Raw genomic sequence first — 12,674 nt, 5'->3', positions numbered from 1 at the left:
GGAGTATGACCTTCTCACCATCCTCCTGCAGGCACATATGACCCTCCATCAGCTGGGGTGCTAGCAAGCAGGCTGCTACTTCTGAGCAACAGACCTGCTGCTGTGAGAAACCACTGTCAGAAGAATGGCAGCTCTGTAAACTTGCCTATAAAGCAGGAAGTTACTATGGCTTTAACACAGGAACATGTTAATGTACTGGAATCTGACTAATGCAAACAGCATTCACAACCCCTGTTAGATATAATGCCAAGTTACGTGTCTTCAGAACAGAAAATCAGGCTTTTACTTCTATGATGAATCAGAGGTAATTGCCCTAAATGACCAGAGCACTGTGACTCATTACAAAAAAAAAAAAGCCAGAGCTATTAATCTGTATTTGTGATGGTGAACTTGATATTACCAAGCAATTACTTATGCTATACAAAGTATGAGATCTTAGCAGAAAAGGCTAAAGCATCATCCTTACGTTTTTATTTACATGATGACACTAAGATGAGAGACATTCCTGGAGAGCATATCATATGAACAGAAAAAGGAGCAGGGAAGAAAAACTGCTCTGTCAGAAGAGGTGTGCAGATACCAAACACTGAGCAATCCTTCAGAATTGGGCCAGATGAGCGTGGCATGGCTGCTAATCAGCTGGGAATACAAAAGCAAAGCTGCTACACAGGAAAAAAAAGCAGAAATGACTGGAAAGAAATGGAGAAAGGTGGAAAACATGCTTTCCACCATTGCATCCTGATGGATGAGGCTTTCAGTTGAGTGGCTTCAGGTTGCAACAAAGCTCTGCTGAACATTTGCACATTGCAGAGGCACTGCATGATGAGCAGTAATTAATGAGGTTCTGCAATGAAATGCATTAGCAAAACCTCATGGCACACATTTGCACATTACCTGCCAAAAGCAACCATGCCTTCCCAGAACTGCTTTGCTCTTCACTTTTTCTTCAGCAGCAAAATGAATCTTGAAATGAATTGCTTTTAAAGAAACAGCCCTCACCAAAACACAGCTGATAAGGGATTTTTGTTTGGGGATAGGAAATTACAAAAGAATAAAGGATGCTTTATGTCTTTAGGGCTCATTTGCTATTAGAACAGGCAACAAATCCCTCCCAAACACCACAACACCATCTCCACTGCACAACAGCATGGCCTAAGATAGGATTTTTGCAACATGATCCCTACAACAGAATCAGAACAGTTAAGATTGAAGGGACCACAAGACACCACCTAACCCTTTATGTTACTACCCAGTAACACATAAACAGAGTTAGCTAATTTTTGTATAAAAAGAACACCAAGGAGGGTACAAAGACTAAAGCAGGCTGGAAAAATACGTGGAATTGTTTTGATGGAAACTTTATGACTCGCTCTGCTGTAGAATCAGGTGTGGAAATGATTTCATTGCAATTATAAAGGTACATCATAAAACTAAATAATAATCATGAAAAGAATCTGCATTCACTGCTTTATTAGATAAAAGTGCTGATTTGGTTTCAGTTATTTAATAGCTTGAGACAGTTCAGCCCATTGGCAATACTGATAAGATCAGACTGCAAATAAATAGAAAATGGTGAATGGGTATCAGGAATCACAGTTCTACTGTTTTTCAGGATACATTCTTGGGTATTTCCTGCACATCCCAGCACATTTTGCACTATGAATTATGAGCAGAACAACCATCCAATTCCAGTCTATCACTCATACTCAGAAAAAAAGACACATCTCTGCAACAGTGCAACAGAAGGTTTGCCTCCTTCCTATAGCAGAGTCTGCATGTCAGTGCAAGAAAACAGCCTTCACAGTCTTTTCTTTGGCTAATTCCTAGTTCTGAATTCTTTAACAAATAGCAGTAACTCCAACTGAACAGACTGTTGAGGCCAAGAAAATATTTAACCCTTTAGTGCCAACAAAGACAGGCATGCTAGTGCAAGAAGAAATAAAAACAGCCAATATCAATGGCCTGTGCATATTAGACTTCCCAGAAAGCTGAGTTGATAGAAGCAGCAGGTAAAGTGAGAAGTAGAAGAATAGGCCATAAAGGTGGAGAGAAGGCTCTGCTCCCTCTGAACTGGAGGAAATGGGAGAGCTTCACCAACTTTCACAAAGAAGTTCTCTGGGGAAGAAAAGAGGAATGCTACAGAAACAGATTCAGTGAAAAAAGAAACAGGACGGTCAGGCAGTACTGGTTTAGTTTACCTGTTCAAAGCCACATTTCCTTACTCAGACACTCAGCATCACAACATATCCTGGGCCTTACTAGAGAGAGACAGAGAGAGTCACAGAAAAGAGAGGAAAAAACTTCTCTAGCACCACATAGATCAGATTAGCAACGTTAAAGCAACATTACTAAAACCCCCCAAAGCTCAGCATTTTAAGCTATAATCAGAAATCAGTCAGAAAACAGCAGTATCAATTTCACCCTGGCATCACCTGAGAGTACCACTGATGCTGGTTAAAAGGATCAGCTGGGAAAGGAGCCCACCCCCTCAGCAGTGCAACAGCCTCTTAGTGCAGCTGTATCCAATGACATCCAATCTACACCCCATCATGTTCTCCTCACACCAGCTTCTGACAGGCACATCATTTGTGAAAACTAATTAACTGTAAAAGACAACTTTGACATTGGAAGATCAGCCTCTTTTAACAATGCATGAATGACTACAAATTACAGCTTTGATTTTTAAGTGACTTCCAATTTCAGAGGCTTAAAGACTGAAGAAAATGCTGAAAAAATTAATAATATCAGATTAATGGCTGCACGTAAGCCCAGGGATGCACAGAGATCTGGGTGGTTGTGTTTTGTCCCTATTATTATCACTTAATAGCAAACTGTATGTTTGCCTGGAGCTGCAAACCAGCAGTGTTTCCATCTGTATGTAAACCACAGTATGTAAAACCAAACTTCAGACATCACTCAATGTGCAACACACAACTGCTGCTTATGGCCCAGACCTCTGCCATCCCAAAGTCCACCTCAGTAGCTTTTCCTCTTGGGTTTTTGTCTCACAGCTCATGAGAGTTTGCGTGAGGCTCCGGAAGCTTGTCAACATCACAGTTCTTAATGAGCTGAAAGAGAAACTCGACCTGTTTCTCATAACTCTCAACCGAGATTCTCTCATTCAACCCATGGATCCTGGTAGAAAGAGAAGAATGTTTTTCATTCCAACATGCATTTGTGAGCCACCTGCACATACCCAGCACCTACCTGCCACTTCATTAAGCAATGCTCAGCATGAAAATACAGCAACAGATGCCAAAAATACTGCAGTTCTGTTGCTCAATCTAACTGAAATAATTTACTGATCCTAAGGCTCACAGCAGATCTAAACTCATGGTGTATGTGGAAAAGAAAACTTATCCCAACTCTCTTCCCACCTCCTGATCATTTATGTCACTGTCCCACACAGCTATCAAAGCATGACAGCACTCCTGTGACACTTACACCTCAGTAAGATGAAAATTTACTACATACTACACAAAGAAACAATCCTTTGTATGTTGGAGTTCTTAGTTATTACTTTACCCCAGAAAATCTAACTTTCAACTTTAAGGTGCAAACAAATTCAGCGTCCAAACATAGGGACAAACCTCTTAAACAAGGCCAACCACCAGAACAATACCTTTCACACTGCAGCACTATATAAAGGAGCCAGTCAGCCTCACTGTACTGCCAACATGGGACACCTGAACGAGGTCTTGCTCTCATTTAGAGTAAAGAAGAGTAAGGGCTAACACTCTCTCAGTGTAATTATCATCAGCACCCAAATATGCAGGAAATGGGTGGCCTTACAGAACGTGCAGCAACACCAGCACCATGCCAAGGTATACAAGGCTGGGTTTCCTTCAGCCTAATGCATATCAATTCTCTCTTTCTCTAGTCCCCACCCCAAACAGCTGCCCACATGCAGACAGAATACAGTACCTGGGAAGATCATCTGACTTCAAGAGCACTGGGTTGAATCGATAAATGGCATCTGTGACGTTAGTGAAATGCCTGCTGTCTGTGTTTCCAATACACGTGCCTGGAAAACAAACCTCAGGTTTACTGTGCATGGCAGCAGCAATTTAATGACTCACACTTTTTTTCCCCAGGAGAAAGGAAAGGCATCTGATTACAGTTCTGTGTGACACCGAACTACATCAAAATCAAAAATCACTGAGAACAGTTTATTGGAACATCCTGGAAGAACAACACTCTCTCCTTCACGAAGAAGAGGAACTGAACATATGATTCAGTCATTCTAAGAACAGCTGTGATACTAAACCTGTACTAAAGTTCAAGCTTCAAACTGGAGTCCAACAAATAGTACAGAAATAGAAAGGAGCTGCAAGCAAGGGAAGGGGCTGGGATCATAAGGAACAATACAGAAAAGTAGGAATGGCTTTGCCAGCTCTGAAAACAATAAAAGACGAGCTAAAGAAAGAAGACCTACTTTCCCCTCACAATTCCTTTCTTCCCGAAGAGATTCCTTTGTATGTGCAGAGAGTCAAATTCAAGGCTCATTGTTCCTGCTGGTTTCCTGTTTGCTTTTTTACTTCCACCACTAAAAACTAACATAAAACTTGAAAACATAAAGAGGGAACTGAGTAAAAGAGGAAAAAACAGCTGTTTCCAGTAGTTAACAGCTGGGGTGGAGAAACACACAGAAAATGGAAACAAGGCAATATTGGGAGGTGGGGGAGAGAAAAGCAGGGAGGAAGCTGAAGAGGAAACAATTGTCATGTGCTTGCTGTTACCTGGGACTACACTGTCAACATTTGGAAAAGTATCCAGAATGGTTCTTTGAAAAACATGGACTCCAAAGGTCTGGTCATCCCATGGGCTGATGGGAAGAGGGTCAAAGGCCTCTACGACATCAATCTTCACTCTGTCATCAGCAACTGTGTTTCTAACTGTCTCTAGCACCTATGGGTAAATCACAGAGATAAATAATAATAATAAAGAGAAGAAAGATATGAGAGAGCATCTCTTCTAGATGTCAGTATACATTCTGCTTTGCAAAAGATATTTCTCTACAGACTGCTACCTTTTGCTCCAAATACAGATGCAGAATTAGGACCGAAATGGTGTGGCAGCCTCTCTTCCTTTACTGGGTGGATAGCTGACACTTAAGCTAACATTTTTGTCAGTGCAATCAAATGCACATCACTGCCTCAAGGTGTTCCTCAACTACTTCAGCTCTGACAGCTTGTTGCCAACCTCCTTACTACTTCAATCCAGAACAAGCTTCCAGAAAATACAAACTTCGAGAGGTTTTGGAAGGGAAGACACTACTTTTTGATAATTTATCACAGCTGTCCTTGGCTGAGCAGGAATGTCCAGCCTGGAGTGTGCAAGACTCACACATTCTCACAAGTCACAAGTCCTAAGCTTTATTCCATTCCACAATCACATATAATGCACATATGCTCTTTGGCACAAGGAAACTTTTGAAATCTGCTCAGTGTAATTGCAAGACACAACTCCAAGTTTAGTCTGCCTCTTGATCTGTTCCATATTCAGAAAATACTTGGAACCTGTACAGCATTTCTAAGAAGGTTGTTCTGAATAAACTCTATTCCACTCATAAACAAATCAATTTTGCTCACTTGCACTGCACTCCTAAAAACAATACCCAGAACAGAGCCCGACTGAAGTAAACATACCCAAATGTAGTGCAGTGCTGAGGCTAAGTGAGGAACAGGCCATAGTAAACAATGCACTTTGCACTCCATCTCAGAGGAGAAAGGACAGGAGGTGAGCTGCACTTCTGACAGCCTCCATTAAGGAGCAGCTCCCAAACCTTCCCATGCAACTGTTTAAACATGAAGAGAGATGAAAAGAGTGTTCTTACATCTACTGCCACAAGGGCTAAGTTAATTTCAGATGGCAGAGCTCCACTTTGCTGTGGAGGGAGGGAGGAGAGGAGTGGGGAGGACACTCACGTGCCTATATACCAAGGCACTTTATTGCCACATCCCATGTCTGAGCTGTGTTATGTGTGGTTCTTGATTAGAATACACTCAATAGCTTGGAAGGCAGAATGCATGAGAGCATGGAAAAGCATTAAAACAGAGGGAAGCTTCCAGTCAGCAGAGCAGCCATTAGTTATCTGTTTCAAAGGTAGAAAAACGTAAGTTATTCGAGATGAGAGCAAAAAAAATGAATAATTGTGCAGGCAGGAATACCTCAATGGCCTTCTCTGCAGAGTGGATCCGGAAGTTCACAGTTGCTCTTGCAGATGATGGGATGACATTGAGCTAAAAAAAAAAAAAAAGAAAGAAAAAAATGTCAGAACATAAAAGGAAGGTTAGAAACAGATTAGAAAGGCAACTGCAAACTCAGAAACTGCTCAGTGATGCTGGGCCTCACAGATGAATGTGTCACTCCATTTCCACTGATATAAGTATGAGATCTATTTCTGTATCCAGCATTCAAATACTGCACCTCGTTTATAATGCAGATAATTACAAAAATAAATAGCCATTGAGTCAATGAAAAAATGAAGCTAGCTGCTACATAGAAGCTTTCCTCCTATGATGAGACACTTGCCTTCAGAAATTCTGCGTTGCAAAATTTTGAAAAGGCTTGTTTTCAGTATTTTTCCTTTTATGGCCACATTATTTTTTTTCAGTTATGAGATATGTTGTGTCTTCACTAAAATAGTAACTGACTCTTCTTTGCCACAGAATATTTAAATTTTGTTGAAAAGGTATGAATTAAAACAACAAAAGAAATCAGAGTGTTACTTCTGTCCTGGCCACTCAGTGTCACTGTTCAGCCACTGTATCACTCCTGTATCAGGGACACACCAAAAGCCCTGTTTATTTTCCAGGGCTGTAATATTTTTGGATAGCTACACCTCATTATCAGGGCAAAATCTGTCTCTATCAGCCAGAACTTGTTTTCTCTCAGTCCAAGGTGCATGCTAACCCTCCTCAAATGATGGTAAAAGCCTGACCTATGCTCACAAAAGCAAGTTCCTATCTAGGTGAGGGAAGCAGCTGTAACAGTTTCAGTTAGTGTCCACAATACTTTGTCTGGTTTTTTGTCTATCCTAAAATGTAAACAATTTTAATGTTGGTTTACAAATGTCTCTTTGTGACAGATTTTAGATACATCAGAGAGGAAATAAGTTGCAACTGCAGCTAAATTCAAGTCATGCCCGAAGTAAGAACCAGACTGGTTGTGACAGCACACAGGGTCTGAGATTAGGGCTGTACTGATCTTATAATTAGATGTATGTAGACAGAAACTGAAAGTCCTAACTGCCCCATTATACTGAACAAATAATAATAAGGATGATAAACATTATCAAGATGAAGCTACCTTGATTCCTGCGTTAAACATTGTGACTGCTGTAGTAGTTCGAATCAAGGCATTAGTGGAAGGTTTCCAGGCAAGAACTCTTACAAAAAGAAAAGAGTCATTTTTCAAAGACATTTCTTTTCAACATAAGCACCACATTTACATAGGGAACAAGCTGAACTGAGGCCTATTTAATTAACAAATTGCTTGTTAACTGTAAAGCACTGACTTTAAATGGTGTAACTGATTTCCTGGGATGACCAGAAATCAATACTTTCTGACAAGCCTTCGTTTCTTACAAGTGAGACTGAGAGCGTTCAGCAAGGATATGATTGCTTACCTGCTGACAATAGGTGAAAACAGCCAGAGATTGCTCATGATGAGATTGAGAGGAAAATTGAACTAAATGGAAGAAACAGAAGCACAAATTAGTAAGTTTCTAGTTGTCAAGAAGATAACACGTTCATGCACGTGAACCAAGGCCAACAGGAAAAACTCAGAGCATGGGATAAATGCCAGCTTCAGTCTTCTTTCCAAGAATTACATAACTGTGCTCCAAGCTCATATGCTGAGTTACTCTTCACTTAGCAATATGAAAAACTGGGAATTAAATTATGGCTCTTTCCTCACCTCTGATGCAAGGTGCTCCATAGTCATGAGTTCCGGACCATAGCCAAACAGATTGCGCATGGGATTCTGCTCCAGTCTAAGGCAAAGCAAATCAACATTGGGAATTGAAACAGTCTTTGGCTGTTACTGCTCCAGAAGGCTGATGGGGATTTGGTTTCTAAAACATATTTATGTATTGGAGATGTAACCATACTTTCATCCATGAACACAATTCCACTGTACATTTCTGAGCATTCCAGTTACATGTAACAATTTTCTTTCTAGACCAACCGAAGAAATGTATGACTTATGAAGAATACATAAAAATATATTTTAAAATGACACCATATATGAGGTTTATCTGAAATATGTACCTACTAGTCAGTTTGCTACCTACAGAGATACGTAATGAGAAAATTTACTCAGCTTCAGGATAAAATATTCTAACACTACATCATGTTGATTGGTTTGGACAATTACCAGCCAGACACTCTAGACATTTGGCTATTGTCCCTTTGCTGGGCATTGCATTTCTGCCCTTCAAAGTGAGCTGCAAACTTCAGGTTCAAATCTGTAAGGGGAATTTGCTAAATACTCTAAAAGCAAATATTACAAAAGCAAGTCAAATATCAACGCCTGAGGAACCTGCCTGTCTTTGATGTCAGACAACAGGGGAGCTCTCACCTGGACATTGCTGTTGCAAGAATGCCAATACTTGTCTCTTTTGGAGGGAAGGATGAATGTCCTGGCTCTTTTTCCACAGTGAAGTTCAGTGTTATTGAACCTTTTTCTGTGACAGCAATTCTGGCCAAACACAAATAAATAAATGATTGATGCAACTCCAAACACACCTACACAGAGCATGGGTAGAAGAAACTAGCCTGTATACTTCTAGCATCACATGAAACTCTGTAGAAACAGCCATAACAAATTCTCAGCAATCTTTAAACATTTGGAGGTCTGACTTCTTGGCTTCTCCTCCTGTGAACAGACTCTACAGCATACAATTAACACTCTTGCATGAGATAAGCAGAACATTCTGCTTTTGTCAGCACAGCTGCGATGGACAGCAAGCAAACCAAAGGCCCTTTGCTCGCTGTCATTACAGCAATACCAACACTGCCTCATGCCTTGAAAACATTTTGGTGACGTTAGCAAAGTCATTTCTAACACATAATTAATGGAAATGAATCACTTTCATCACAATGATTCTTTTTCTCTTTTACTTACAGAGCTACTGGCTTCTTCATGCCTGCAATGATACCATCCAGTATGGCGCTTCCCTCATCCAGCAAGAAGGAGAGTTTCACTCCTCTGGATTCCAGCAGAGCTGCAATCTTCACTGCTCCCTTCCGACCAAACACCTGTGAGAAAGCAGTCAGGAAATGGCAAAGTACAGCCACATCACAGGGAAGAATGCTGGAAAGCATCTTACTGTTCATCACCTGCAACAACCAAGCCAATCTTTGGCCAGCCTGCCATGTGTTACATACACACCCAAGCTCTTCCACGTCTGCAATCAGAAAAGAACTTGAAATAACACTCTGCTGCCTTCTTTTCTCATTACTCATTACACCAAATCCCATCAATGTCACTTAAAGCCAAACAATCAATACACAACTATGAGCACGAGCCTGACAGTATCTACACACATAACAATGAACAGGAAGGATTTTCTAGGTGAACAAGGTTTAAAAAAATAAGCCTTATTATGTACATGCCCAACAAGCAATTATCTAGCCAAAATGAAAGAAAATACCTCTTCATCATGGCCAATGCCAACAAAGAAAGACCTGCGGGGTCTATAATTTCTTCTCAGTAAGAATTCTAGAGCTTGCAGAATCCCCTGCAGAAAAGAAACACATAAACCCATCTCAGAATACTTTACTACCACATGGTGTTAGTGGGAGAATAAGTGTAAAAGATTGTAGTGTAACAGAAAGGAACCACGAAGCATTCTCAGCCTGTAAGGAGACTTTCTCCTGCTCACAACTGAGTTTTTACTTCTTCAGCTCCTGCTGATGACATTCATATTCTCAAGTAATGCTTCAGACTTGGTGTGATACACAGTGTCAGTCTATGCATACACAATACAGTGCAGGCTTGTTCTTCCAACTGATGAAGTCAGGGACAAACTTACTGGATGATGAAAAGCACGATGCTTTTCATCATCCAAGGACTCCACTGCTCCTTTAAATCATCTATCTTTTACACAGCCTGGCTCTGACTTGAGCTACCAACCCCATTTATGTGAAGGAGTTTAACATGTTTCATACAAAAAGTACTAAGGTAGAAACAGAAGAATGAGAAATTTACTCCAAAGAACAAGAAATGAAATCTACCATTTGCCCCCTGCCATATTTTTCCATTTCCCTCGTCTTTTAAACTACAGTTTTCTATTTGTTTGTCATTTTTAGCAGAAATTCACATCACCTCAACCTCACAAGCAATCATCTCGTCTCTTCCACCAAAATCACTGATTTTTATTGTCCATTTGTGGGATCACTTGTGCAGTTCACAGTAGGAGGGAGCTTCAAAACAAAACCATTCAACCAAATACATCTGCACCTGTAGATATGTTTTTCTATATTTTGAAAGAGACCTCATTGTTTTCTGCAGTAATAGAAGACCACCTCACTTCACCTCTAGGAAAAGTTGGGGAGAAACTGCAGGGCTCAGGAATTTTCTTAGGAAAGAAGGGCAAGAGAGACAACGTGGTCAATCTCAAAAGAGCACATTCTTTCAATCTTCCTTTTCCTCTCTCTGAAATATTACCAAGAAGACGTACAATGGCAGAGTTTTTGTTGTCCAGAGTTCCTCGTCCATAGATGAAACCTTCATGTTCTGCAGCTGAGAAAGGAGGGAAATCCCAACCCTCAGGGGAAGCAGGCACAACATCCATGTGTGCGAGCAGCATGTAGGGCATCATTTCAGAGTCAGAACCCTGAACTGTGAAGAGGTGGCTGTACTCCCCAACAATTTCGTGTTGAATGAACTTGGAAGAAAATACAGCTGGGAAAACTGTTTGGAAAAATAGAAACACAAGGAAAAGAAAAATCAGTGCTAATTTCCAATTGTGTCACTGTACACCCCATGGAGCAGTCAGATATTTAGCTTCAATAGGCTCAACAAACTTGTTCCAGGAATCAGATGTGCAGCTTCACTCTCACACTCCCACCAACCCATGTGGGCTCAGGTTTGGAATTTTCGGATTTCTCAGTCTAAAGAAGAGGAGGCTCAGGGGAGACCTTATTGCTCTCTCTAACTACCTGAAGGGAGGTTGTAGTGAGCTGATGGTCTGGTGTGTGACTGGTGATAGGACTAGAGGGAATGGCTTCAAGCTGTGCCAGGGAAAGTTCAGGCTGGACGTTAGGAAATACTACTTCTCTGAAAGGGTGGTCAGGCTGCCCAGAGAGGTGTGGAGTTACCGACCCTGGAGGTGTTCAAGGAACTTTTGGATGTTGTGTTGAGGGACATGGTTTAGCGAGAACCATTGGTGATGGGTGAATGGTTGGACTGGATGATCCTGTGGGTCTTTTCTAACCTTAGTGATTCTATGATTTTCTTAAGGAAAAATGGCAACTGTCATCCATCAGTGCTGCAGCCGTTTTAGAGCAATAATGGAGCTGCCAGTTAGGCTGAAACAGTACCTTAATTTTTTTTCCACGGCAAAGTCATTTAGCCATCTAAAGAACACTGAAAAGGGCTTTTTTCTTTGCTAGCTTTGGCTGTGGGCGTATCCTTCATAGAATCATACAATTGGGTTGAAAAGGACCACAATGCTCATCCATTTCCAACCCCCTGCCATGTGCAGGGTCGCCAACCAGCAGACCAGGCTGCACAGAGCCACATCCAGCCTGCATGCACTACTCCACTGTACAGTAAAAAGGAGCAGCAGGGATCACTGATGAATTAATTAATACCTTTCTGAATGTAATCCCCAAATTCTGCCATGGCGGTTGCATTTAAGTCCTCTGGAGACACGGAAACAGTCGGGATTTTAACAGCACCTTCGGTCAAACAGAAAACAGAGATCAACTGACATCGAAATCAGACTGGCACTTCAAAAGGCAAAGCAATATTTACGTTCCTTGGCACTTTTGAGGCTTTACAGATTGTTTCACAGCTCGGGGGATGGGTGACCGCAATGGAAGGACGGGTGCCCTTCAGCTCAGCTGTGCTGCATTTCCCTTCTGTTTCAGAGCTTTTTTTTCCCCACAAAACCAGAACATATTTTGGTTTTTCAGGGGCTGGTTGTCATTAAGGATGGCACTACTACGAAGGAAACCGATTCCTTGCCCACACAGCGTTCTGGCAGATAGTCGGGAATTCACGAATTCACCTTTCCGACGGCAATACGACCAGATCAACCCACAAAACCCGATCACCAACCAATGCTTTCCCTGCTCAACCTCAGCCCTTTGCATCTCACACACACACAGACCCTCCAACACCGAACCTTGCGGGACAGCCCGGGGCTCTCGAAACGCCCCTCACCTCGCAGCGTTTCCTTCAGTTCCAACCTCTCTCCGATACTAAAAGCGGCCGTTCCCCCGCGCCGTTCCCACAGCCGCGGGATGGCCGGGGATCGCAGCGCGTAGGCGCGGATCAGCACCGCCGCCGTCAGCGCCAGCACCGCCGCGCTCAGTCCCACAGCCGCCGCGCACAGCCTCACCCGCCACCTCCCGCACCCACCCGCCATGACCGGCGGACTTCGACCGCCGCCCCTTCCCGCTCTCTCCAGGAGGCGGACGGACGTGGCCGCGGACCAATCG

General features: G+C 42.1%; 1 protein-coding gene across 2 annotated transcripts in view; it reads right to left on the bottom strand.

Annotated features, from left to right (window-relative positions):
* PM20D1 (peptidase M20 domain containing 1) overlaps positions 1–12,626 on the bottom strand; it is a 17,462-nt gene extending 4,836 nt beyond the window's left edge. The window contains exons 1-13 of one of the 2 annotated variants that reach the window (XM_031605998.2): positions 12,397–12,626; positions 11,823–11,909; positions 10,688–10,920; positions 9,659–9,745; positions 9,130–9,263; positions 8,584–8,703; positions 7,921–7,996; positions 7,631–7,692; positions 7,312–7,390; positions 6,171–6,242; positions 4,740–4,908; positions 3,925–4,024; positions 450–3,135 (exon numbers count right to left, since the gene is read on the bottom strand). In XM_031605998.2, coding sequence (XP_031461858.2) covers positions 3,006–3,135; positions 3,925–4,024; positions 4,740–4,908; positions 6,171–6,242; positions 7,312–7,390; positions 7,631–7,692; positions 7,921–7,996; positions 8,584–8,703; positions 9,130–9,263; positions 9,659–9,745; positions 10,688–10,920; positions 11,823–11,909; positions 12,397–12,601 — 1,554 coding nt within the window. In that variant the 5' untranslated portion in view covers positions 12,602–12,626 and the 3' untranslated portion in view covers positions 450–3,005. Of the gene's footprint in view, positions 1–449; positions 3,136–3,924; positions 4,025–4,739; positions 4,909–6,170; positions 6,243–7,311; positions 7,391–7,630; positions 7,693–7,920; positions 7,997–8,583; positions 8,704–9,129; positions 9,264–9,658; positions 9,746–10,687; positions 10,921–11,822; positions 11,910–12,396 lie in introns of those variants that run through there. The other variant, XR_016459920.1, reaches the window with a different exon arrangement.
* Between the last annotated feature and the right edge of the window lie 48 nt (positions 12,627–12,674).

Source organism: Phasianus colchicus, chromosome 25, assembly GCF_987193195.1.
Source record: "Phasianus colchicus chromosome 25, bPhaCol1.hap1.1, whole genome shotgun sequence".
NCBI lineage: Eukaryota > Metazoa > Chordata > Aves > Galliformes > Phasianidae > Phasianus > Phasianus colchicus.
The sequence above is the reverse complement of the archived record's forward strand: the minus strand, read 5'-3'. Positions and strand labels throughout refer to the sequence as shown.